At 56.3% G+C, this 21,255-nt stretch overlaps 6 protein-coding genes across 6 annotated transcripts; 4 read left to right on the top strand and 2 right to left on the bottom strand.

Annotated features, from left to right (window-relative positions):
• Positions 1-1,490: 1,490 nt before the first annotated feature.
• On the bottom strand, positions 1,491-3,234 carry IE81DRAFT_180379 (putative ATP-dependent RNA helicase DHH1). The gene is made up of 2 exons (XM_025510698.1): positions 2,574-3,234; positions 1,491-2,489 (listed from the first exon to the last, which is right to left on the bottom strand). The coding sequence occupies exons 1-2, from the start codon at positions 3,134-3,136 to the stop codon at positions 1,586-1,588; spliced, it is 1,467 nt and encodes a 488-aa protein (XP_025368461.1). The 5' UTR covers positions 3,137-3,234; the 3' UTR covers positions 1,491-1,585.
• An 854-nt stretch (positions 3,235-4,088) lies between these two features.
• IE81DRAFT_324689 (acyl-CoA N-acyltransferase) lies at positions 4,089-5,346 on the top strand. Its single transcript, XM_025514302.1, has 4 exons — positions 4,089-4,513; positions 4,617-4,649; positions 4,775-4,943; positions 5,035-5,346. Exons 1-4 carry the CDS (start codon positions 4,232-4,234, stop codon positions 5,124-5,126), a joined length of 576 nt encoding a protein of 191 aa, XP_025368460.1. The 5' UTR covers positions 4,089-4,231; the 3' UTR covers positions 5,127-5,346.
• A 292-nt stretch (positions 5,347-5,638) lies between these two features.
• IE81DRAFT_348452 (hypothetical protein) lies at positions 5,639-8,476 on the bottom strand (the record flags this gene model as incomplete). The annotated part of the gene is made up of 2 exons (XM_025516260.1): positions 5,639-8,203; positions 8,276-8,476. The coding sequence occupies 2 exons, from the start codon at positions 8,474-8,476 to the stop codon at positions 5,639-5,641; spliced, it is 2,766 nt and encodes a 921-aa protein (XP_025368459.1).
• A 3,532-nt stretch (positions 8,477-12,008) lies between these two features.
• IE81DRAFT_324686 (malate synthase) lies at positions 12,009-14,465 on the top strand. The gene is made up of 3 exons (XM_025514301.1): positions 12,009-12,247; positions 12,582-12,870; positions 13,100-14,465. The coding sequence occupies exons 1-3, from the start codon at positions 12,217-12,219 to the stop codon at positions 14,379-14,381; spliced, it is 1,602 nt and encodes a 533-aa protein (XP_025368458.1). The 5' UTR covers positions 12,009-12,216; the 3' UTR covers positions 14,382-14,465.
• Positions 14,466-14,821: 356 nt separating this feature from the next.
• IE81DRAFT_331002 (hypothetical protein) lies at positions 14,822-16,593 on the top strand (the record flags this gene model as incomplete). Its single annotated transcript, XM_025515220.1, has 6 exons — positions 14,822-15,084; positions 15,107-15,274; positions 15,368-15,733; positions 16,019-16,082; positions 16,319-16,472; positions 16,523-16,593. The coding sequence occupies 6 exons, from the start codon at positions 14,822-14,824 to the stop codon at positions 16,591-16,593; spliced, it is 1,086 nt and encodes a 361-aa protein (XP_025368457.1).
• A 2,070-nt stretch (positions 16,594-18,663) lies between these two features.
• Positions 18,664-19,604, top strand: IE81DRAFT_331001 (hypothetical protein; the record flags this gene model as incomplete). Its single annotated transcript, XM_025515219.1, has 2 exons — positions 18,664-19,498; positions 19,555-19,604. 2 exons carry the CDS (start codon positions 18,664-18,666, stop codon positions 19,602-19,604), a joined length of 885 nt encoding a protein of 294 aa, XP_025368456.1.
• Between the last annotated feature and the right edge of the window lie 1,651 nt (positions 19,605-21,255).

The raw sequence follows: 21,255 nt of genomic DNA, 5'->3' as shown, positions 1-21,255 counted from the left end.
CCCCCCTCCCCAACACTCCTCCGCCTCTCTCCCCAAATTAGATGCTGATGCAATTCAAAATTCAAAATCGTGTATGGATGGGATTTGCTCCCGTTTGGTGATCCAGCATGCTCACGGCACGTACGAAATAAAGTCACGCAGAGTGCTTTGCTAGGCTCGCGATCGAGCCATGCAATCGCCATGCAAGCGCACGGCTATAGCGGCACGAGCCGACGCAACGGTCCAATCTACGCTGGCAGTGATACAATAGTGTCCAATAGCAAAGTCCTGGCGTCCGAAGATCAAGTACATTGCAGAGACTCACAGCATTTGAAGGTCAAGGCTGAAATGAATGGGCATTGCGCACCTCTTTCTTTCACGTCGTTGACCTAAAAGGTGCCGCTACAGGTACAAGTCCCTGTAAACAGAAATGGCGCAGAAGCAGAGAGTCCAGCAGCCAAGATGTTTCGTCCAGCGCAATCGACATCACGATTGTCCTTGACACTATTCAATCGTGCGTAGGATCGGGCATCTCCTCGCGGAACTACAGCTTGGCCCTCACGGCACGAGTCGCACATTGAGCAACGCAGGCTTCCATGCTTCAGGTGAAGTCTCAGTTATTTCTCATAGGTGGTGTGTGGCATAGGTGTGGGGGCAAAGCAAGAGATGGTGGAGCTTTGCACGATGAGGAGAGCTGGGAAGTGGGTTTGGAATGGTGGCAAAGGAGGGGCGGAGAGTGTTTTGTTGTGTTGGTGATTCGGGTGGAGCAGAGGGGAAGTGTGAAGCCGGAGCAAGTGCAGCGCACACCGTAGCGGAGTGCTTGCGTGCACGACAGACGGGAGGGGATCCGAGACTGATGCTCGAAAGGTAGGGAGGAGGAGGCGCTCAGTGTAGAGAGCTTATAGGTCGTTCGAGGGCGAGAAGATTGTGTCAGACGACCTTGGGGGTGTCCGCAACCTGGTAATAAACCGGTAGCTAGGGACTTGGCATCGAGTGGCTGGCTGCTCGGCATTCAAAAGAAGCGCCAAGCGCGGTGGTGGATGGCGGAAAGGTTGGTCAGAACGGTCCCACGAAGAACCGTCCTCGTCGGAAGTATGGCTACTTTGAGGATGAAGGCGCAGTGCGATCTTCAGGACTCATGGACAAGCGCGTGTGTGAGTTTATGGCGTCGGTCGGCGGATTGACCACGAGCACCGTACGACTAGAAGGTCGCAGCAGTAGCACACGTATCAGGAAGTGGAGTGGCCGCAGAGGATGGCCGGTCAGTGTCGTGAGTCGTCGAGAGTCGATAAGGCGCGTAGGCGAATGATCGGCTGCCGGCTATGGGTCGAGAGGAAGCAGTCTAGTAGTACACGTATACACTTTGGCGGTCATCGATGGCTTTTGAATTTGGCGATCGATGACCTCTTTCAATAGCTTGAAGGCGAGAGGGGTTCGAAGGGTGGAGTCGAGACTCGAGCTGAGTGGGGAAAGCATTGGTGCTCCACACAGGCGTGACAGTGGGATGCTGGTGCATGAGGAGGAGGTGGGAAAGAGCGGAGAAGGCGATTGGCGGAAGAGTTGGAGTACATAGACCTTGGGCAGACGCAGCAATCGACCCGTCCGCTCATGCTGCTGGCTGCGAAGGCGCAGCACCTGCAGCTGCACTAGCGCTCGCGTGACCGCCGCCGCCTCCGCCTCTCCTACCTCCCGAGCTCTGAGTGAAGTCTTGACTCTGGGGAATGATGGCCTGGTGCATTGCCCTCTGCGTAGGAGGGATGACGGGCGCTCCGTTTTGGTGGGCCTTGGCCCCGTTAGCATTCTTTCCGTCATCTTCAGTGATGAGCGAAGGAGCAACGTAAAGGCGTTTGTCGATGGTGGGTGGGATGGGAGCGATCTCTGTTCCCAATTCTTGCTCGATACGATACAGATTGAAGCGATCTTCATAGGTGATCAGGTTGATGGCTAGACCCAGGTGACCAAAACGACCGCTACGACCAATGCGATGCAAATACGTCTCTGCGTTCTTGGGAAAGTCGAAATTGATGACCACGTTGACGGCTTGAATATCGATACCTCGAGTGAGGAGATCCGAGCAGACCAGGTTCCTGCAAGCTCCGTTTCTGAAATCGTGGAACACCCGATTTCTGTGCGCTTGAAGCATTTTTGCATGAGAATAGAAGCAGCTGTAACCCAGTTCAGTAATCTTCTTTGCCAGCAACTCGACGCGGTTGGTCGAGTTGCAGAAGATGATGGACTGATTGATTTGTAATCTCGAGAAGAGCGTGTTGAGACAGTGCACCTTTTGACGTTCTTCTACGAATGCATAGTACTGTGTCACACCTCGTAGCGTGAGCTCGTCCATGAGGTTGATCTCGTACGGCTTGACCATGTGCTTGTCTTTAAAGTCCTTGACGATGAGTGGAAAGGTAGCGCTAAACAGCATGACTTGCCTCTCGCGGGGCAACAAGCCAAGCAATTGCTCCATGACAGGCGTGAATTCGGGTGACAGCAGCTTGTCGGCCTCGTCCCTACATGCAGGTGGGGTGAGCGCATCAGCATTGACAACTGGATCTCGGATTTCTTCCCTTTCCGAACTCCCTTTCCGAACTCACATCACGAAAGTCGAGCATTGGGTCAAATCAGCGATGCCTTTGCTCGCAAGATCCAAGATCCTCCCAGGAGTTCCAACCAGGATGTGTACGGTCTGAGAGAGACGCAGGATGTCGTCTCTCAGAGTGGTTCCTCCGGTGGTGACCATGACCTGAATGCCCATATGCTTGCCCAAAGTCTTGACGACCTGACTAGTCTGCAGGGCTAACTCTCGGGTAGGGACGAGCAAGACCGCTTGGATCGCACTCTTTTCGGGTTTGAGCCTTTCTAGAGAGGGAATGACGTAAGCCGCCGTCTTGCCCGTTCCATTCTTTGCCCTTGCCAAGATATCACGACCAGTCAAAGCGATGGGAATCGCTTCTTCTTGAATCGGAGATGGCCGTTCGAAGCCAGCCTCGAAGATGCCCATGAGCAGAGGTCGCTTCAGGAAATAGTCTTCGAAATCGTTGCCCTTGGTGGCTGTCACATCCTCAGTCTGCGGCCGTCCATCCTTTTCGACCCGCGCTGCTACTTCTGCTCGCCATTGCGCATCCTGGGCAGCTGATGATGCAGAAGATGTGGCCATGACTTTGTTGAAAGGGCTTGATGTGTGTGCTAGTGCTGCAGCAATAATTGCGTCTTCTGGAACTAGGCGCAGGTGGGAGCTGCTTTGGATACGCGCAACGCAGTCGAGAAAAGGGTAGAGGTGCGTTCGAAGAAGGGTGGTCGAGTGCCTAGCTTAATCTGTATGCTAGAGATGGTGAGGCTGCAGAAGCGAGGGCCTACGCGATATCCTGCCTGGACCTGGCGCCTGCACTCGAAAGGCTTGTTGTGAATCGCCTGGTCTGCAAGCGAGGGATGCGACCAGCTTGCAATGTACGGGTGAGAAGCTGCGTAGGCGTGCAAGCCACGGGGTGCGATGGTTGTAAGCGAGGTGGTAGTCGAAGCGATGATTTGTCGCTGATAGCAAAGGCGACCTCGCAAGCTTCGTTGTATAGATGAGAAGGTATTCGTGGTGATGGTGGTAGCTGTGGTGCTTGTGCGTGGGTGTGGGCGCCTGCTGCACATGCCAGAGCAGCGCGCGCATCCCGGCCGTTGCTACAGAGCGCGCGTGTCTGCGGCCGCTTCGTGCTGCTGCTGTTGCTGCTGGCCGTGCGCTGGTGCTGGTGCTTGCGGATGGTGATGCTACCGGCCGCGGTGTACCGCGGTGTACACTCACGTGACTTGTCACTTGTGACTCATACACAAAACCGTGACTTGTGACTTTGTCACAAGACTCGTGATCCAAGACTCAAATCCAAGACTCATGATCTCATTCCTGACTCTTTAGTCACTCAAGCTAGACTGTTGCAGGACGCCCGCGGCCGTCATGAGAGGTCAGAGGTGCAAGCGTATCACGTGAATGTTCTCTGATCACGCAGCGGTTGCGGGATTAAAGTCACGAGTCTCGCTTACTTATCGAGTGTGGGTTGGAGCTGATGAGTATACAGGGCATGCATGCATGCATGCGCAGGTTGTGGTGGACGACTTCTTCCTGATGAGAGCTTAGCATGTGGAGCTGGGGACACGCTTCTTCTACCTTTCAACTTTCTCATCGTCGCGCCACGTTCGTGACTTTGACTGTACCTCGTCGACACTGCGCAGTACCAGACTAGAGCACGCCGCAATCTTCCTGATCAGCATGCCGCCCACATTCGCCTCGGGTCCCCCGCCCTCCTCATCTCGTGCAGCGCCCTTCTCCTCCTCTTCCCTAGTGGTGCGCCCTGCAAAGCCCTCGGACATTCCCACCCTCTTGCGCTTCATAGCAGACCTAGCAAAGTACGAAGAAGCGCCAGAGTCGAATCATTCTACGGTCGAGTTGCTGCAGGAGAACATCTTCGACAAGGGATTTGCAGGTGCGCTTATAGCTGAGATCAAGGAGGGGGGCGTAGGGGCTGAGGCAAACGCCGTCGGCATGGCCATTGTGAGTGTGAGGGCTGATTTGAGCCATCGATCTGGTCGGAAAGGCGGCTGATCACTGGCGTTGTCGCTTGGTCGCTCACACGTCCTCCGCAATATCGCCGCAGTACTGCCACACCTTCTCGACCTGGACAGCCAAAGTGAGTTGAGCGAATGCCTTCTCGATCGATCATAGCCAAAGCATGGAAGCAGCGGCTCACCGCAACTTCTTTCGCGCACCTTGCCCTCATTCGACCCTCGTGCCTCCTCCAACGCGCATCCGCAGCCTTCTCTCTTTCTGGAAGATCTCTACGTCTCCCCTCAAGCGCGCAATAGAGGAGCCGGCAAAGCCCTGTTCCGGGAATTAGGAGCTATAGCTGAAAGAGAGGGGTGTCCAAGGTTGGATTGGAACGTGTTGGAATGGAACGAGCCGAGCATCGCATTCTACACAAAGGGTCAGTGTTCCGCCTCATTTTGCGCCTTGCCGCGCGCCGCGCTGCTGACATGGGATGCGCGGACCTGTGTGCACTTTTGACTTTCTGGCAGTCCTTGGCGCGCACAAGATGAACGAGTGGAGGACTTGCAGGCTGGAAGGAGAGGGAATCACCAGGTTGAGATCGCTCGGCCTGGACTCATGACAGAGCTTGTCGTTGCATCTCTCGAAGAGGTCCTTCTAGACATCTCAGACGCTACACTCGCGCAATCAGTGCACTTAAATCATAGCGGATCTCTGGATATTGCGCGTGAAGCAGATGAAGTGCTGCTTTGTGCGTCTATGCTACAAGTGAGGCATGGCAGTCCGGCCTTGGAGTCGATGTGATAATGATGAAGGGATCGGAGATAATGAGTGTATGCCGAATTCGCCAAGCGGCGCGTGATCGGTGAGAAGATGCGGTGGATCAGCAGAGAGCGTGTTGTGGGGGTCGTCCCCGTGGGGATCAGAAATGGGAACTGCACGGTACAGATAGGCTGGAAGAGGCAGTACAGAGTAGTGCAGAGACCGATGAGTGGTAAGCTTTGTTGGCGTACGATGGGTACAGATGATGGAGCTGAGATCGTACAGTAGACTGAGCGAATCAGGATCATAGGCTTGATTTGGGGTCAGGGGTAGCTAGGAGAGATTTGACGCGAGGCGGGAGCAAGCTACGAACTAAGCGCGCTGCTCGAAAGGCGCCAGGAAGCGACTTTCGGTGAAGCTGCTGGCCTGACGGTGGCCCTCCTCCACGTCTCCATCGACCACGGTGCGTGAAAACGATGGCTTGTGGAACAGTGTCCTGCCGATTTGGCTAGCCCACTCCGCACCTCTCGAAGACGCGTTCTGCCTTCTGGAGCGACTTTGGGGACTAGCGTTGCTTCCGTCGCTGCTGGCTGGCGAATCGCTCGCTGCCGCACCTGTAGACTTGGCCATGGAGGTCGGGCCCAAACCGTAAGTATAGTGATTCGAAAGACCCGCGGTAGAATTCGAGGATTGACTGTCGGTGGAAGTGGTGCTCAAGTACGAGATTCGACTGTGCTCTTCCGGCTTGGGCAATGCAGGCAGGGGCTCGTTCGGTGGACGTCTGGGTACTTCGGCCTGTCCCGAGATTTGGGCATCCTTCGGCGAAAGCTGTCGCATGGCTCCGTTGGCCTCAGACCCGTAGTGACATCCGGATGCAGCAGAAGATGATACTGTCGCAGCGCGAGGTCTCGCCACCTGTAGGCGAGGCGCAGGTGCCTGATCATGCCCAACTTGAGTCACCGTCCATCCAAGCTGGTGCAGAGCGTTTGCATCTGCAAAAGCAGCCGGCTGCCCAAGGTCCCTGGTGGGGGATGACTTGAGGGTGCTCTGTAAGGTCGTGACTGGAGTCTTCTGGCGAGTGGGACTCTCGAGTGAAGCCAATGCAACATGAGGAGTAGGCGCCTCGCGCACGACCGAGCCTGAGCGAAGGACGCGCGATCTCACGGGCCGAGGAGTAGTGTCGGAGCCATGTCGAGCATGTGACTGCCTCTTGACCGGAGAAGACTGGATTGCAATGTGTTCGCGCGAATAGCCACGCCTGTGTTGCGCATGTTGCTCTGTTCGTTTGTCTGGAATCGAATACTCGTAAAGCTTCTGCAGAGAGCCTTCCCGGACGTAAGTGGAGGCATCGTTCAGGGGCGGAAGCTCGGCATAGTTCCGCACTGGCGTTGGTGGCATGCTACCTTCCGCGCTCGTCGCTGAGCTCAAAGAGCCGCGTGAGCCGCGCGAGACCGCTCCTTGACGTTGGACGGCTGTCACTTTTGGCGGAGAGCTCTGAATCTTGCTATACTGTCGCTCATTCACCGAAGCGCCTCGCTGCATGTGCACGTTGGAGATCGGCGCGAACGGGGCAGCTCCCTGATCTCTGCATTTGGTCGGCGAGTGCCTACCCGCATTCGGGCTGACATTTTCGTCGCCTCTGCGCGAGTCCTTCTTTGGCGACGAACGCGAGGACGGAAGACCGCTGCGGGGCACGACCACACCGGGCTGAAGCGGACCATCGAGATGCATTAAGCTGTGCAGATGGTTCATGGGCTCCTGCTTGAGCTGAGACCCGCGCGCCGGTGCACTGTTGCCAGAAGTGACGTCGTAGCTGGCGGCACGTGTCATGGCGACGTTGTTGGCATCAAGCGACGGTGCTACATTGGCGCTTATCAATGCATCGTGAATTGATCGAGCGCGCGAGTGGCTTCCGGAGACCTTGCCATGTGCTCGAGGGCCACGAATGGTGGAAGTGTCCTTCGGCTGGTACGCAGACTGGCTATTGCTCTGCGCGCTGCGAGCCAAGGGACTGATAGGGCTCAGAGGCTCGTCAAGTTGGCTCTTTGGCAAGTCGCAGCGCGACATGTTGGACTTTTTGGCCCACTCGGGCAGCGTCGGCACGTGTGAGCTCGACGAGTATTCTTGCGCGCTCTGCGTGACGCGCATGTCTGCTGAGGTGGGCGGCACGCCGGCCACATTTGCACCGAACCAGCTCTGCTTGCGTCTACGGCGGCCATCAGCAAGCGACTCTGCACTTCGTCGAGAACGTAAAAGAGGTGTGGAACCCGTCGGCGAGACACCTTGAGGGACATCGGCATCCCAGCTTACGGGTGAATCACTCGTGGAAGTGCTGGATGTCGAGCTGGGTGTCTGCACACTGGTATCGCGCTGATCTCGTGGTACCGGGTTGATGATTGCTGTGAGATCCAGAAAGTGAGGCTTGAGAGCGCGAACCTTTCCTTGTCTTCCTTTCGCGGAGCCGGGCGAGGTGCGTGACTGGGAGCCGCTCTTGCCTGCCCTAGATGTGAGCTTCATGAAAATGCCGTCAAGAAATCTTTCACGAACCCCGGGATCCAAGTCGGCATTCGTGATGTTGCGGTACTGTCGGTCAAACTCCACGGCACCCTCGCAGCCAAAGCTCGCGAGCGAAGCATTGTCACTGTCCACACTATTGGTGTGTTTGTGTTTCGAAGCCGCGGCTCTGTCCGCAAGGATCTTCTCAAAGTGTGAAGGACCGGGGGAAAGAAGGCCGGGTCGTCGGTTCCCCCCAGCACTTTGCGGACCTACTTGCATCACGGCTGAAGAAGGCAAGCTGGACATCGGTGTGTATGGGAAGAGAACGCCTGAAGGAGGGGCGGGTGCCACATTGTCGTCGCCTCCGCCGACGTTCACCGAAGGCAAGTGTCCGTGAACGTTGGAAAACTTCGCTCGCATCCGCGACGTGGGAGAAGAAGGCTATTGAAGGGCAACATCCCGAGCTTTGATCAGTGCGGCTCAACAGTAAGTATGAAGAGCAGCGCAACGTACCGTCATCGCAGCTGCAAAGGCGCTGATACTTGGGCGTCGACTCCTGGCAGCTGTTCCGTTACCGTTGTGATCTGGGGATGATCGAGATGCTTGTCGACTACTGTCAGAGAAGCTCCTGGTCTCCACACCAGCGCTCCCAGCTGCCGGCTGTTGCGTGATGCTATGCAGCGAGGCCTTCGGGTTGACGTGACCCGAGGGCATGATCGTGACGCTGTTGGGGGGTCAGCTCCCTCAAAAGGAGCCTGAAGAGAGACAGCGCTTTGGCTCTACTCGTGAGATGGTCGTCGAAAATGTTGGAATATCGATGTACCGTCCTGTAGTATGTATCGATATTGAAGCACTGACTCGCAGTGACAATGAACGCTAGGAAAATGAACGGCGGCAAGAGTTCGTGTCTCAGAGTGTTTCAAGCGACCTAAATGGCAGGCTCTTGCATCGAGCTGCTTGGAGAGGGGATGTCGATGCTAGTGCAGTATCCCGAACCCTCAGGTAGTGACGTGAGGCCGTAAAATGTGACCTCTAAAGAGCGTCTCGCTGTTGACTTGCAGAGCGGATTGAAATGTTCCGATCGGTTGGGTGGCGGGGCGGGCACGATTCTCCGCCAGCCACAACAGTCGCGCGCGCGGGTAATGCGCGTCGGGGTTGCAAGCTGTTGCAGAGTGAGCAGACCTGGGTGTACGGCAAGCGCCACAGGAATCGTCGCGGCTTATCGACGATGTTGTTCAACGTAGAGGATTGGTTTTTGAGCCTTGACCATAAAATGAGATTCCGTCGGTGTTGAGACCTGACGGAATGTGCAAGTGGCGGTGGTGGATGCCCGTATAAGAGTCAAATAGAAGAGATAGATGGAGGTAGAGTGAGAGAAGAAGGAGGCATGACGGAAACTTGGAAGTTCGGCTGGCGAGCCGGTGGTGCCGCACAGGTGGGTGAGTGTCTCAGAGGGAAAGCATAGGCATGCGCAGGGCAGCGGACAGCGGGCAGAGCAGGACAGAGCAACACGCCTTTCAAGCCAGGGTCTAACGGCTCGACCGTTGAAAGGGTGCCGACCGTTCCTACGCAGATTTGACCGCAAGAGGATTTAGGGCCAGATAGTCAAGATCGAAGCTTGCTCGGCCTGGGATCGAAGCGCCTGTTAGTCTCTTGTGTCTCTACAGTACGCCTTGAGAGGGCCATGACCGAACAGTTGAACCGTAACAGAAAGAATTCGCCGGGGGAGCTCAAAGCTGGGCGGTCGAGGTCGGCCAGCACGTCATTGAACAGGCGAGGGCGCACATGGTCAGAGCTGTGCCAGACACACAGTCTGAGTGTGAAAGGGGCAATGGCCTACCTGGCCCGTGAAGCCACTTTGTCACAGCGGATCCAAATCCTAAGAGCCTGTTCTGGGTAGCGTAGCAGGGTGTCTACGTTTTCTCGCGCTAAACAACTGCACGCCGACCGTTGAGGCTCGTCCGCTACTTTGGACTCGGAGGCCGGTAGAGTATTCGGCGTTCCTTGCAATCCTGTCCGCACATCGGTTCCAACGGTTGGAGAAAGGAGGGTGCATGCATCGAGCCATGGCGCCAAGGAGGAGGAGGGGGTTAGCTACAGGAAGGGGGCCAACCCGCTCCCCTTTGTTGTCAATCGCGCGCGACAGGATGATTAGATAGGCTTCGTATGACGTCGAGAGCAGAGTATTTTGACATGACACGCAGGTCGGATGAAAGCCCCTTGCGATAATCGAAAGGTGATGTCACTGTGAGTGTTGGGCTCGTGATGTTTACGACGTGCGTAGGTACCTGCACCTGCACTCGCGACTCTGACTGCATCCGACATTAGGGATTAAAACACCGGTGCGCGTGCAGTCGTGAGTGGTGAGTGTGAGTGAGGCGTGGAGCTCGCAAACGAGACGGTCATGCGAGGCAAGATCCCTTGTGCATGCATGCTGTGCAGGCATGCAGTAGCGCAGCACAGCTATACAGCCGGGGCATGTGCGCGCGTGTGTAAGGAACACCGGCCGCTTAGCGTCGGGCGCACGGCCGCCTTCTCAGCCCGAGACCGCAAGTCGACTTTGCGTGTACGAGCGTCTCTCTATTCATAAATAAGCTTGTCACTTGGCCGACGAGACATCTCGGGCTCGAGCTCGGTAGGTAAGGCGTGAGCAAGCTACATGTACCCACGACTGTATGCGTGGGCAGGGCACCCCTCAGATCTTGGCGTTACGCCTTGCCCTCGCACCGTTGACCTCTCGAGCATGTCGCGATTGCTGCGCAACGGCTGGCGGCTGGCGGCTAAGCACGTGAGACCAGGGGTCGGCCATAGCGAATTCGAGGGCCGAGGCTCAAAGGTCAAGAGGCCCACTTGGTGCACCACAACAATGATCAAGAATAACAGCATCAGCAGGTCAAGCGGATCTGCCAGGAGGTGGTGTCAGGCTCGCACTGCGACTCAAATCGAATATTGAATGCCAAACTCACGAGTCACGCCCGATGAAACTTTGAATGATTTTGAATAATCTTTCGCTCGCGCCTGGCAAGGGGCCAAGCGCGCGCGCCTTTCTCCGCGCGCGTTTTCACCTGACCCCTTGCGTCTGAGGCGTCGCTTCAGGATCGAGCGCATCCGTCGCACGTCGATGGACGACCTCCCCACAGCTTCCACCTTGATCGATCGCACTTTTGGTTGCCTCAAAGCAAGGATGATGAAGGGCGAGGATTCATTCTGCCGAAGTTTGACTGCAGCTCCCCTCTTGATTTATCCTTGTCGCCCAGCAGACCTTGGCGCACCACGCCCGGCAGAGCAAGAATATTCTCGAATCTTGGATTTATCTATCGCGATCACGGGATAGGCGGACGTGGCCATAGCCACGTGTGATCCCGGCTGCTTGGTCGAAGCGCCTGCGTCATCCCGCATTGCCCGGTGCTCGCGGCCCGCCCGAGGGATCAAGCACAAATACCACAGCGTCCGAGGCACATAACGAGCTCCCGACGACCTCTTCGGATCGAGCTTTTGTTGAGAAGGCTTTCAATTCTGAGACCTCGCGCGGTTACTGACATGGATTGAATTTCAGATGTAAGCAACCTTTTGACAAACCTCCAGCGCTCTCCAGTTCAAGCTCGTGTGGCTTTGCCATTCAAGAGTCGATTTCGATTGTGGATTCATGTGCTCGAGGCGTACATGTCTCGCGTGGCTGAAACCAAAGCCGGTCGTGCCGAAATGATACTCATTCGTGACTCAAAATTGACTGGTGTCCGCGCGTCGCCCGCCAGCATTCACCAGCCTGTCCGGACGAGCTGGGGCAATCTGGGTGCTCAAAGGCTCACCTGACACAGCGTCTTCAGAGCTTCGCCACAATCACGAATCGTAATGTGAATGAATGATTACACTCGACGAAGTATTTTTGATTAGCGTGGCGATGAGAGCAAGCTGCCTGTCTTGTGCCCGAGCTTGTGCTCGACAAAGTCACCAAGCAGCAAGCGCGCAGGGGCCAAGGGCCAAGCAGGGTGAAGCAGCAGAGGGTTCGCCCGCCTCTCGTTCGCCGCTCCCCGCGTTGCCCTGCACTGCCCTGCGCTCGGATCATCTCGCCAAAGGCGTAGAGCTCTCATGGCGGCGGGTTCCGGCATTCCCGATCGCCCGCCCAACATGTGTGCGGTCTGGCAGCCAGGCAGCGCTCAGGCAGCTCGGCTCGTCGAGCATCATCATGCGCGCCCTCATCGAACGTGAAATGTGAAATGTGGACTTGTCGCTGAACCGGTGGGGTGTCGCCCTGCCACTGCGGGAGACCTCTGACCGAATATATATATATATATATCTACCCTGCCAAGCAACTTTATTTCACACGTCTTCTTTCCACAACCCCGCCCGCGATCAGAAATTAGCTGTCCGTATCTAATAGATCGCGCACTGTTGATTGTTACACGCCCACCACCTATCAGTCACCCTCGTACACCCTTGCTCAGCTTTTCACCATGTCAGGAGTTGAGGGCGTTCGTATCACTGGTGAGTACGCCTTACATTCATGCTGCTGTGGAAACGTGCTCGCGAGCGTCTTCGCCTTCGGGACGTTGAGGGTCCCGTATCCATATTATTGCGGTGCCGGACATCACGAAAGGCATGCGGCACCCCTGGCGCCGAGACAAGAGAGGTCGAGTCCGGCAGACGCTGCCTGCGTGCCTGTTTCATTCCGAAACCAATATCGAGGAACCGGCGGCTCGCCGCGAGAGCTATGGCGCAAGGCGTTCCTATCGGCAGGCACTCTGAAACAAGGGGTTCTCACTTGCGGCGCGGATGGGCTGACGTGCATATTCCCCTTCTGTGTCACTCTTCTCATCAGGCCCTCTCAAGGAGGAGCACAAGCGAATCTTGACTCCCGATGCCGTCAAGTTTTTGGCTTTGCTCCACCGATCCTTCGACGAGCGCCGAATTCGCTTGTTGCAGAATCGCGTCCTGCGTCAGCAAGGGTTTGATGCTGGCCAACTACCCAATTTCCTGCCTCACACTGCTCACATTCGTGAGGACAAGACCTGGAAATGCGCCCCTCCCGCCCCTGGCCTCCGTGACAGGCGTGTCGAGATCACTGGCCCGGTTGACAGGAAGATGGTCATCAATGCTCTGAACAGCGGGTGAGTAAGGATCACTTGAGCTCCAATCTGGAGGCGCAAAGGGCGTCGGCGCTTTGGGATAGCGTGCTAGTGAGCTCGATGAATGGCGCGCTGGAAGCGCGCTTTATGTGTTGGCAGGGCAAAAGCCAGCTGTTGCGATCGCGCCCTTTTGTTTGACCTTCCCAATCCAAGCTGGACCAGCATTTCTTACTGACATGTAAAACGTCTTTGCTGACTCGGCCTGTCGCAGTGCCTACACCTTCATGGCTGACTTCGAGGACGCTTCGTCTCCCACCTGGGCTAACATGATTGATGGCCAGGTCAACATGAACCTCGCTACCTACCGCAAGATTGACTTCAAGCAGTCTTCCAACAACAAAGAGTACAAATTGAAGCCCGTCGGCCAGACTGCCACCCTGATCGTCCGCCCTCGTGGCTGGCACCTGAACGAGGAGCACTTCCTAGTTGATGGCAGACCCATCTCCGGATCCCTCTTTGACTTTGGTCTCCACTTCTTCCACAACGCCAAGGAGCTTGTACGAATTGGCTACGGCCCTTACTTCTACCTGCCCAAGATGGAGTCTCATCTCGAGGCACGCCTATGGAATGACGCCTTCAACTTGGCGCAAGACTACATCTCCATCCCTCGTGGCACTATCCGAGGAACGGTCTTGATCGAGACAATCACTGCTGTCTTCGAGATGGACGAGATCCTCTTTGAGCTGCGCGATCACTCCTCCGGTCTCAACTGCGGTCGATGGGACTACATCTTCTCGTTCATCAAGCGCCAGCGCTACAACAAGGCAGCTGTTTTGCCTGACCGTGCCAACGTCACCATGACCGCTCCATTTATGAACGCGTATGTGGACCTGCTCATCAAGACTTGCCATAACCGACACGTCGCTGCCATCGGTGGTATGGCCGCAACTATTCCCATCAAGGATGACAAGGCTCGTAACGATGCTGCTATGGACAAGGTCCGCGCTGACAAGCTTCGCGAGGTCACGAAGGGGCACGATGGAACTTGGGTCGCACACCCTGCACTGGTCTCTGTCGCGCTCGAGGTCTTCAACAAACACATGCTGGGTCCCAACCAGTACCACATCCGTCGTGATGAAGTCACTACCACTGCTGTTGATCTGCTCAACCCTGTCGTCGAAGGCGCTATCACCCGAGGCGGTGTCCAGCAGAACGTCGAGGCTCTGCTCATCTACTGCCAGAGCTGGCTCGACGGCTTGGGCTGCAAGGCAGTCAACTACAGCATGGAAGATGCTGCTACAGGAGAAGTATCCCGCTACCTGCTCTGGTCTTGGGTGTACCACGGCAAGTCCACCAACGATGGTCAGCTCATCACCAACCAATACGTGGACCAAGTCTTGGCCGAGGAGAAGGCTAAGCTCAAGGGCTCCAGGAGCTTGGATATTGCTGAGCAATTCATCAAGAATGACCTCAGACAAAAGTCTCCCAGCGAGTTCTTGACCAGCTCTCTTTACCCCTCCCTGCCTCTGTCTGGCGTCGAGTCCAAGCTCTGAGATGCTCGTGCCGATTTTGATCGCCCTACGCAAGACCCCTCAGATATTCTTGCTGTTAGCAGAATGTGCATGTCTTTGAACGCGCTTGTGCCCAGTTGTGCTTGTGATCTACAATCAAGCCCATCGGGCGAGTCGTTCGGCCGTCATGGGGACTGCTTGTGCGTGCGTGTGTGTGTGTGTGTGTGTCCAAACGCCCTCAGGCTTCTGGATCATGCGTGCATCACAAGAAAGGTCCACCTTGAAGAGCGGGCTGCACCAGTCGCGGTCCCCGCTCATCGGGCCGACTCCGGCGTCCTGCTTGCCTGTGCCCAGTCGCGCATGATGCAAATCTCACTTGAGAGAGCGCGAAGCCCCGCCTGGCTTTCTTTTCGGCATTTAGATTCTCCAGCTCTACCGTCACGATCATGCCATTGCGTTGACGATTGAACGCTGCCAGCACCATGTCCATCATCAATTATCCTGCGCAAGTCGACTTCGATTCTGAGAAGTGGAGCTTGCTGGGAGCAGCAGAGCTGCGAGATGCCAGCGCAGACTTGATCAATCTCACTGCTAAAGGGTCGAGTGATTGGTGGAGGACGCCAAAAGGTTCTCAGCCACTTGACAATGTCAATGCGAGGACGGGGCCTACGCTCACTCTCGCTGTGGATGACGGCGAGGCCAATTGGACAGCGGGCGTATGGATGCAGTGTGGGATGGATGAGAGGTGAGTTGTGGAATGCGTACAGCATGGGCAAAGGCGCGACGGACGAACGCCAGCTCAAACCTGCTCCTCGCCGTCTTGCAAGGTTCAAGCAGGCTGCTCTGTTCGTCCACGCTGGTGAGACCATCGGAGAGCCTAGCACGAGCTGGACGAAAGCAGGCGTCGAATTTGACGAGGGACGGGAAAATGTCGGGTGAGCGGGTGGTCTAAGAAGTTTCTGTCTCGTCGCGTGCAATGGTACTGGGCAATCAATCTGACGACGAGACACCTGATATGCACCCGATAGCTGCGTTGTTGCCAATCCCTACTCTGATTGGTCTACCGCACCTTCCAAGCCATCCGTCGGGCTCTCGAAGCAGAATTGGCTCTACGTTCAGGTGACCAGACATGGACCTGATCTGAGCGTGTCGATCGCATACTCTGAGGCAGTTCAACAAGCGTCAGAGTTGCCTCTTCGACCTCAAGCCTCTGAGCTCGTGCAGATTCGCGAGATCAGAGGATTTGTTCAGCCAGCGACATTTCAAGACGAGGCCTCGTGCGAAGCGAGCGGTCAGAAATGGCGTGTCGGTGTGATGACATGTGGACCGCTCAGCCAAGCGACCCAGTCGACGTTCGCCAAGTTCTCCTTCGAGAGTAGTAGTAGTAGCACTCGGTCCTGATCACCTGCAGTCTGAGGAGAATCTCCGCTCTCTCGAGCCTACCAAAGTACTCCTCCGTGTGGTGAATCGCGTCCGGACATTTGCCCACACGTCGAGCATGCCTGGCAGTGTTGCTCTTCGATTCACGTACCCGATGTGACTTTTGATCCTATTTTGGCGTCTACTCACGATGGTACAAGAATCAAAATGACTGCGCTGTGTATAAGCATACATTGTGAAAAGCCCCGTTGGCCACGCGTGATCGCACTGTGACTCTGAGTGCTCTCGTCGTCGTGTAGGTGTGATGTACGACTAGCGTGCGACGACAACGGGGATCAAGAAAGGATTGAAGATCGGACCGAGGTTCGCGCACACCTCCACACACCTGATTCAAGATCCGCATGCTTGGATCCGAAGCCACAGATGATGCAGACAAACATCGTATGATCCCGCCGTGTTCATTTGCTTTCACCTCTTGGATCATGTCCTGTTCCTGATGAGTTGCCGCAGTCTACCAGCACTCTCTCCAGTGCAGAATGAGCTACTCGTGACTCAAGACTATTCGTGATTGCACATTGACCATCGTGGTTCGGCAGCAGGAACATTCGGACGTCACGCAGCCGAACCTATCGGAGTGTCCTTATCCTAGATCCGAAGCGATGGTGAATGCAGCCCCATCAGCAATCGCCGCGTCCGGCCAGTCCGCATCTTCTGGCGCCAGCAAGCGACATCATCGTCTCAAAGCGTTCAATGGTAAGCGAGATTTTAGATCCTGCAGGCTCATGAACTGCCCCCCCATGCAGCCGCCAAGCTTGCCGGTCTCCATAATTTGCCGACCATGGCATGTGGCTTGAATCACAAAGACTACATGTAAGCTAGCATGGTTGTGAGTACTTGCAAGCGGTCCCTGCGTTGCAGCCAGCGACGTCATTGACACGAGTGGATTACGGTCGAGCATGCTGGAGAGCCACGATGCTCATATAGTAAAGAGTAAGAGCACCGGCGTTCAGCAGAGCTCGCTTCTAGGGCGTGTGGCGCAAGCTTTGCAGCGAGTTGCGTCGGCCGGCGTCATAACACCAGAGCCCCTGGTTCAAGTGGAAGTGGTGATGAGCTTTATTCACGTTCACAAATTGTTGAGGTCACTCTTCTTCGGCGTTGGGAGCGGGGAAGGGGCGGAGTCAAGGTCGTCTCTCGTCTCTAAACCTTATGATTGGAAGCCGCGTCGGCTCTCCATCCGATGACACGGCGTTGGTGAGCAGAAGAGAGCGCCCGGATGCTAATGAACGCACGGCGACCAGGCTACTCTGTCCGCAGCTGCCGATCTGAATGAATTTGAAATTTGCTGGCTGGCAATCGGCATCTTGCTCCGTGCAGCAGACACGCCACAGCGAGTTCATGTGCCGTGTGCCTTACTGTAACCTCCCAGCCTCCTCAAAGGGTTGTTGAGCAGTAAGGCAGTACCCTACAGAAACGCCAACGACGTACCCACGACTCTCGCTTAAGCAGCCAGGCTCCATTTGTCCTTGCGGTCCAATCACGAATACCACTGCGCGCTTCTCCACCAGCGTCGCCTGTAGGTACATGCACAATTTACGAGTGACGAGGGTTGAAATTAAGAATCTTCAATTGTGGATGAGGGAGACTGAGAAGGCCAGTCACGACCAAGTGTGCGCTAGCACCAGCAAAAGCGGTCCGCCCGCCGGCTGCGGAGTGCGATACGTCATCTTTTAGCGTGCATCGCGTTGTGGTGGAGAGCGCAAGCCCTTTCCCATTTGGGCATGCAGGCTCGACCTCACGTGTTCATCCAACTTTGCTTTCCGCCAAAGCTGTGAATGAGGGAGAGGAAGCGGCTATGTACTCAGCATAGCAGCGTCCTCAGCTGATTCCCATCCACACTGCCACTCTTGAGACATCATGAAAGCACGACTTGCGAGTCGCAAAGTCCCTCTCGATGCTTAAGCGGCGTGAGTTTAGACCACGAATGGGCTGACTGCGCGCGCATCGTCTCGATCGATGCATCGATGATGCATCCGCGCGCTGCATCATATGACATGCCGTCTATTCGCCGGCGTGTTGATGTGGTTTCAGCGGTGATGTGGCGGCGCTGCGCTGCTGCATGCGAATTCAGCGACCCATGCAGCAATTATCACAATCGATTCGTGATTAAATTTGCCATTGCATGACCCTGTGGGGGTTGCTAGCGTCTCAGCATCTATCGCGCTACTGTACCTGTGCTGCGACGGTCATGGCTGCTGCTTAATTGGATGAAACCACCCAGCATTTGCGATCGGCCGCCGGCCATGCAGATGCGGGAATGAATTCAGGGCTCTTCGGCACAAAGGCTGCATTCAAGAGTCACAGTGTATTCGCATTCAAGATTGCTTGCTTGCCGTCGTGCTCGCCTTGAATCATCCAGCAAGTCACAATTTTGAGGGTATTGTTGAGCCGAAAGGGCAGTTGTAACTCCGAGCTAATCGCTGCCGCGTGCTCACATGATCTGCCAGCTTATGACGCCCCGGGCTCCACATCCTTGCTCAACATCAGCTGCAGGTTGGCAGGGTTGATCACCGCGACACTCTCATCTGCCGCGTTGTTAGATCGCAGCACCCTGAACGAGATCTTCTCGCCCTTCTGCAGTACACAACCTGTTCACACTCTGCCGCCTCACCGGCCAAAGAGCCTCTCTCCGCATCACTGACTGACTGACTGCAGCTAGCAGTCAGAGTGCGCACATCGAAGCCCACTCAAACATCGACGCCGTTTCATCATGGCTTCCTCAACCTCATTTCTCTGAAACGAAGTTCATTTCCGCTCTCTACTCGACTTGACGATCTTGCAGCAGCAACAACACAGAGGCAACAAACAACGCATCCCTACTCGAACGTCGCAGGAATTCTTCGCGCTCATCTGCGCTCCACCAGCTTCGCAGCATTCGCAGCACGCCATGGCATTCGCGCAGCCACCGCAGCAGTTCGCGGCTGGCGGAGCAGGCGCTCAGGGCATGGTCAGGAAGGGCAGTGAAGCTCGACGAAATAGCAGCTCTTCTGCACGACAAGAAGCTGCTTCGGAGCCGGCCAACATGAGCTCTTTGCAGCAGAGTGAGGATGTGGGTGGATGGGCTCGACGCACTGCGAACAATGTGGTGATGACGGAGCGAGAAAGGAGTCGGTTGCTGCGGACAGTCTCTACTCTCAACAAGACCCAAGGTTCTCCGGCGGCTACGAATCCGACGCACGCTGATCGGAGATCGGGAGAGGCAGCTAGTCGCTCGAATGGCTCTGAGGGTACAGAGACGCCTCCATGCTACGAGACTGCACTCGGCGCAGATTCCAATGCAGACTCTCTCTCGAAAGGCAAAGCCAAAGCAGCGATGCTGCGAGCCATCTCCATCCCAAACATCGCACGCGCAGTGCAGGGCAAGCTCATCAGCCCCACATCCGCAACTTCGCCAAGTTCTGCAACCTCCGCGCGGACAGCGCAGAACAGCGCCAGGGCAAGCTCGTCATTCTCCATCGATGCTGGGCCTTCAACTCCCACCTCTCCTCAGCAATCGTCGCGTAGCAGCCGGCACGTGCGCTCGACCTCGAGTGGTCTGCCTTTACACCCCTTGGCAGTTCCTGCCGGCACGATTCCTCAGCCCAACGTCACTTTCTCGCTGCCTTCGAGCCCTACGAGAAGCCGGTCATCGGCAGAAGCAGTTGCAGCGAGCGCAACACCGATTGAATGCGCGTCGGAGGAAGCGCAGATAGCTACAACTCAATCCGTGTATGCGTCGTGCGGTGAGTGGTCGGGGACAGGCATCGTCGTTTGCCTGCTGCAGATTCTTGTAATCCAGGTGTGAAAGCCAGTGGGTGGGGTGGGCGCCGCGTGCACCTTTGCGGCTGACTGTCCACGCCAAGCAATCGTGAACCTTGGCTCGCTGTGGCGCCATGGCCCATCCCAATCAAGATGGCCTGTTCGTTCTACAGCTTGCGTGTCTCCATTCGCTGCTTGCTGACTCACGTCTGATGCGAACCTCTCCCCATATCCCTGCCCCACATTTATCTCGTCGCCCCGGCCTCGACATTCGCAATTCACCATTGTCTGATTTGGCCGTCGCTCCCACCAATCTCTCCGTCTTGCAATCGTGGATCGCGGACTTCTCTTCGGCCGCGCGCTGGTACCACGACGAAACTCCGACATCTCCGCATCGCGCTGCACGACGACCTTGCTCTCGAACATCGTATCGTTTGCGATTGCCCTTTTGCTGATGTGCGCCTTTCTGGCTCGGCGCATACATCCCGCTCTTTGCTGCTTCCCCGCTCGGTGGATCGATCGCTCTCGCTACCTCGCCGCTCTGCCGCTCGCATGAACAAATCTGGCGCGCTGCTTACTGCTGCATGCACACGCCCTGCATCGCGTTTATTCGGGCACGCGACCTGTCTTTATTCGGCTTTGCGGTCCAATTTGCCTCAACGCGCGTCTCTACGACGCGGCGGCTCGACTGTTCTGGGCCGTCTCGTGGGTCATCACCACCTAACCGCACCCTCTGCCACTCATCACCTGCTTGTTTGCTCTCGTTTCGGCAATCGCTCCCGATCAACAATCGCGATTCAAACAATCAACTCTCCTGCATGGTCCTGACTTGGTCCGACTTCGATGGCGCCCGACGATTCGCAAACAAATCATTCACGTTCACAACCACTGCACGGCCGTCCGCTATTCAGCTCCAGATGATCGCACGCCCACGCGTCCATCTAACGAGCAATCTCGGGTGATTTCGAGCACGCCTTCACCCTCACGCCGCTCTGCCGACGAAACGATCCTTGCTCCGCGCGGCGCCGGCAGTTTGAACGGTCAGATCTCCAGTTCAGCGCTGCTTAGCTCGACAGCTCCTTTTCATCCAAATAGTGTGACAGCGCCACAGACCGACGCCACTGGCTCTGCGATACCAGACTTGCACGCCGATCCAGCCGAGATGTCACACTCATCCCGGAGGCCATCATTGCTGGAGCTGGTAGCGGGCCGAGAGGCGGATCAGGTACATGTGGCGCCAAATTATGCGTCCCTGAAGCCTGCACTGGGCAGCAGCGCTTTGCGAGGAGACGCGCACGTCAAATCGAACGTGGCCGTTGTCAATTCGGTGCCGGGCAGGCTGCCAACGAGTGCCGCCGTGGGATCACCGGAGCTTTTGCACACGCCAGGCGCTGCACAGATCGACCCCTCGGATCTGGATGGTGACGAAGCCGAAACGGAACGCTTGAGCTCTCCTACAGACTATCACGCATCGGATCAGACCGTCGCGTCTCGCAACTCGCCTCACGCATCGCGCTCGAGGTCTAGTTTCTCCTTCTTGCGCAGCTTCGATAGGCGTACTTCCAGCGAGGTCTCGACGGCCGCTCCACGCCGCGGGAGCGCCGCTTCTTGGTTCGGTCGGTCGCGCGACAACCTTCAGACAGCACTGGAAGACGGTAGCGACGCCGAGGGAGGGCCATGCAGCAGTACACCCAGAAGAGCAAGCGTGGCCTCTGTTAAGGGCATTTTTCGCAAGAAAGGC

The sequence above is a fragment of the Ceraceosorus guamensis genome, assembly GCF_003144195.1.
Source record: "Ceraceosorus guamensis strain MCA 4658 unplaced genomic scaffold IE81scaffold_45, whole genome shotgun sequence".
Taxonomy (NCBI): domain Eukaryota; kingdom Fungi; phylum Basidiomycota; class Exobasidiomycetes; order Ceraceosorales; family Ceraceosoraceae; genus Ceraceosorus; species Ceraceosorus guamensis.
This window is presented reverse-complemented; position numbering and strand designations above follow the sequence as displayed.

Excerpts from the sequence above, each read along its gene's own strand:
- IE81DRAFT_180379 (XM_025510698.1), bottom strand. The coding sequence starts at position 3,136 with ATGGCCACATCTTCTGCATCATCAGCTGCCCAGGATGCGCAATGGCGA. Across the intron at positions 2,490-2,573 it reads CAATGCTCGACTTTCGTGAT|GGACGAGGCCGACAAGCTGC; the intron begins GTGAGTTCGGAA and ends ACCTGCATGTAG.
- IE81DRAFT_324689 (XM_025514302.1), top strand. The coding sequence starts at position 4,232 with ATGCCGCCCACATTCGCCTCGGGTCCCCCGCCCTCCTCATCTCGTGCA. Across the intron at positions 4,650-4,774 it reads TCTCGACCTGGACAGCCAAA|CCTTCTCTCTTTCTGGAAGA; the intron begins GTGAGTTGAGCG and ends GCGCATCCGCAG. Across the intron at positions 4,944-5,034 it reads CATCGCATTCTACACAAAGG|TCCTTGGCGCGCACAAGATG; the intron begins GTCAGTGTTCCG and ends ACTTTCTGGCAG.
- IE81DRAFT_324686 (XM_025514301.1), top strand. The coding sequence starts at position 12,217 with ATGTCAGGAGTTGAGGGCGTTCGTATCACTG. Across the intron at positions 12,248-12,581 it reads TGAGGGCGTTCGTATCACTG|GCCCTCTCAAGGAGGAGCAC; the intron begins GTGAGTACGCCT and ends TCTTCTCATCAG. Across the intron at positions 12,871-13,099 it reads ATCAATGCTCTGAACAGCGG|TGCCTACACCTTCATGGCTG; the intron begins GTGAGTAAGGAT and ends GGCCTGTCGCAG.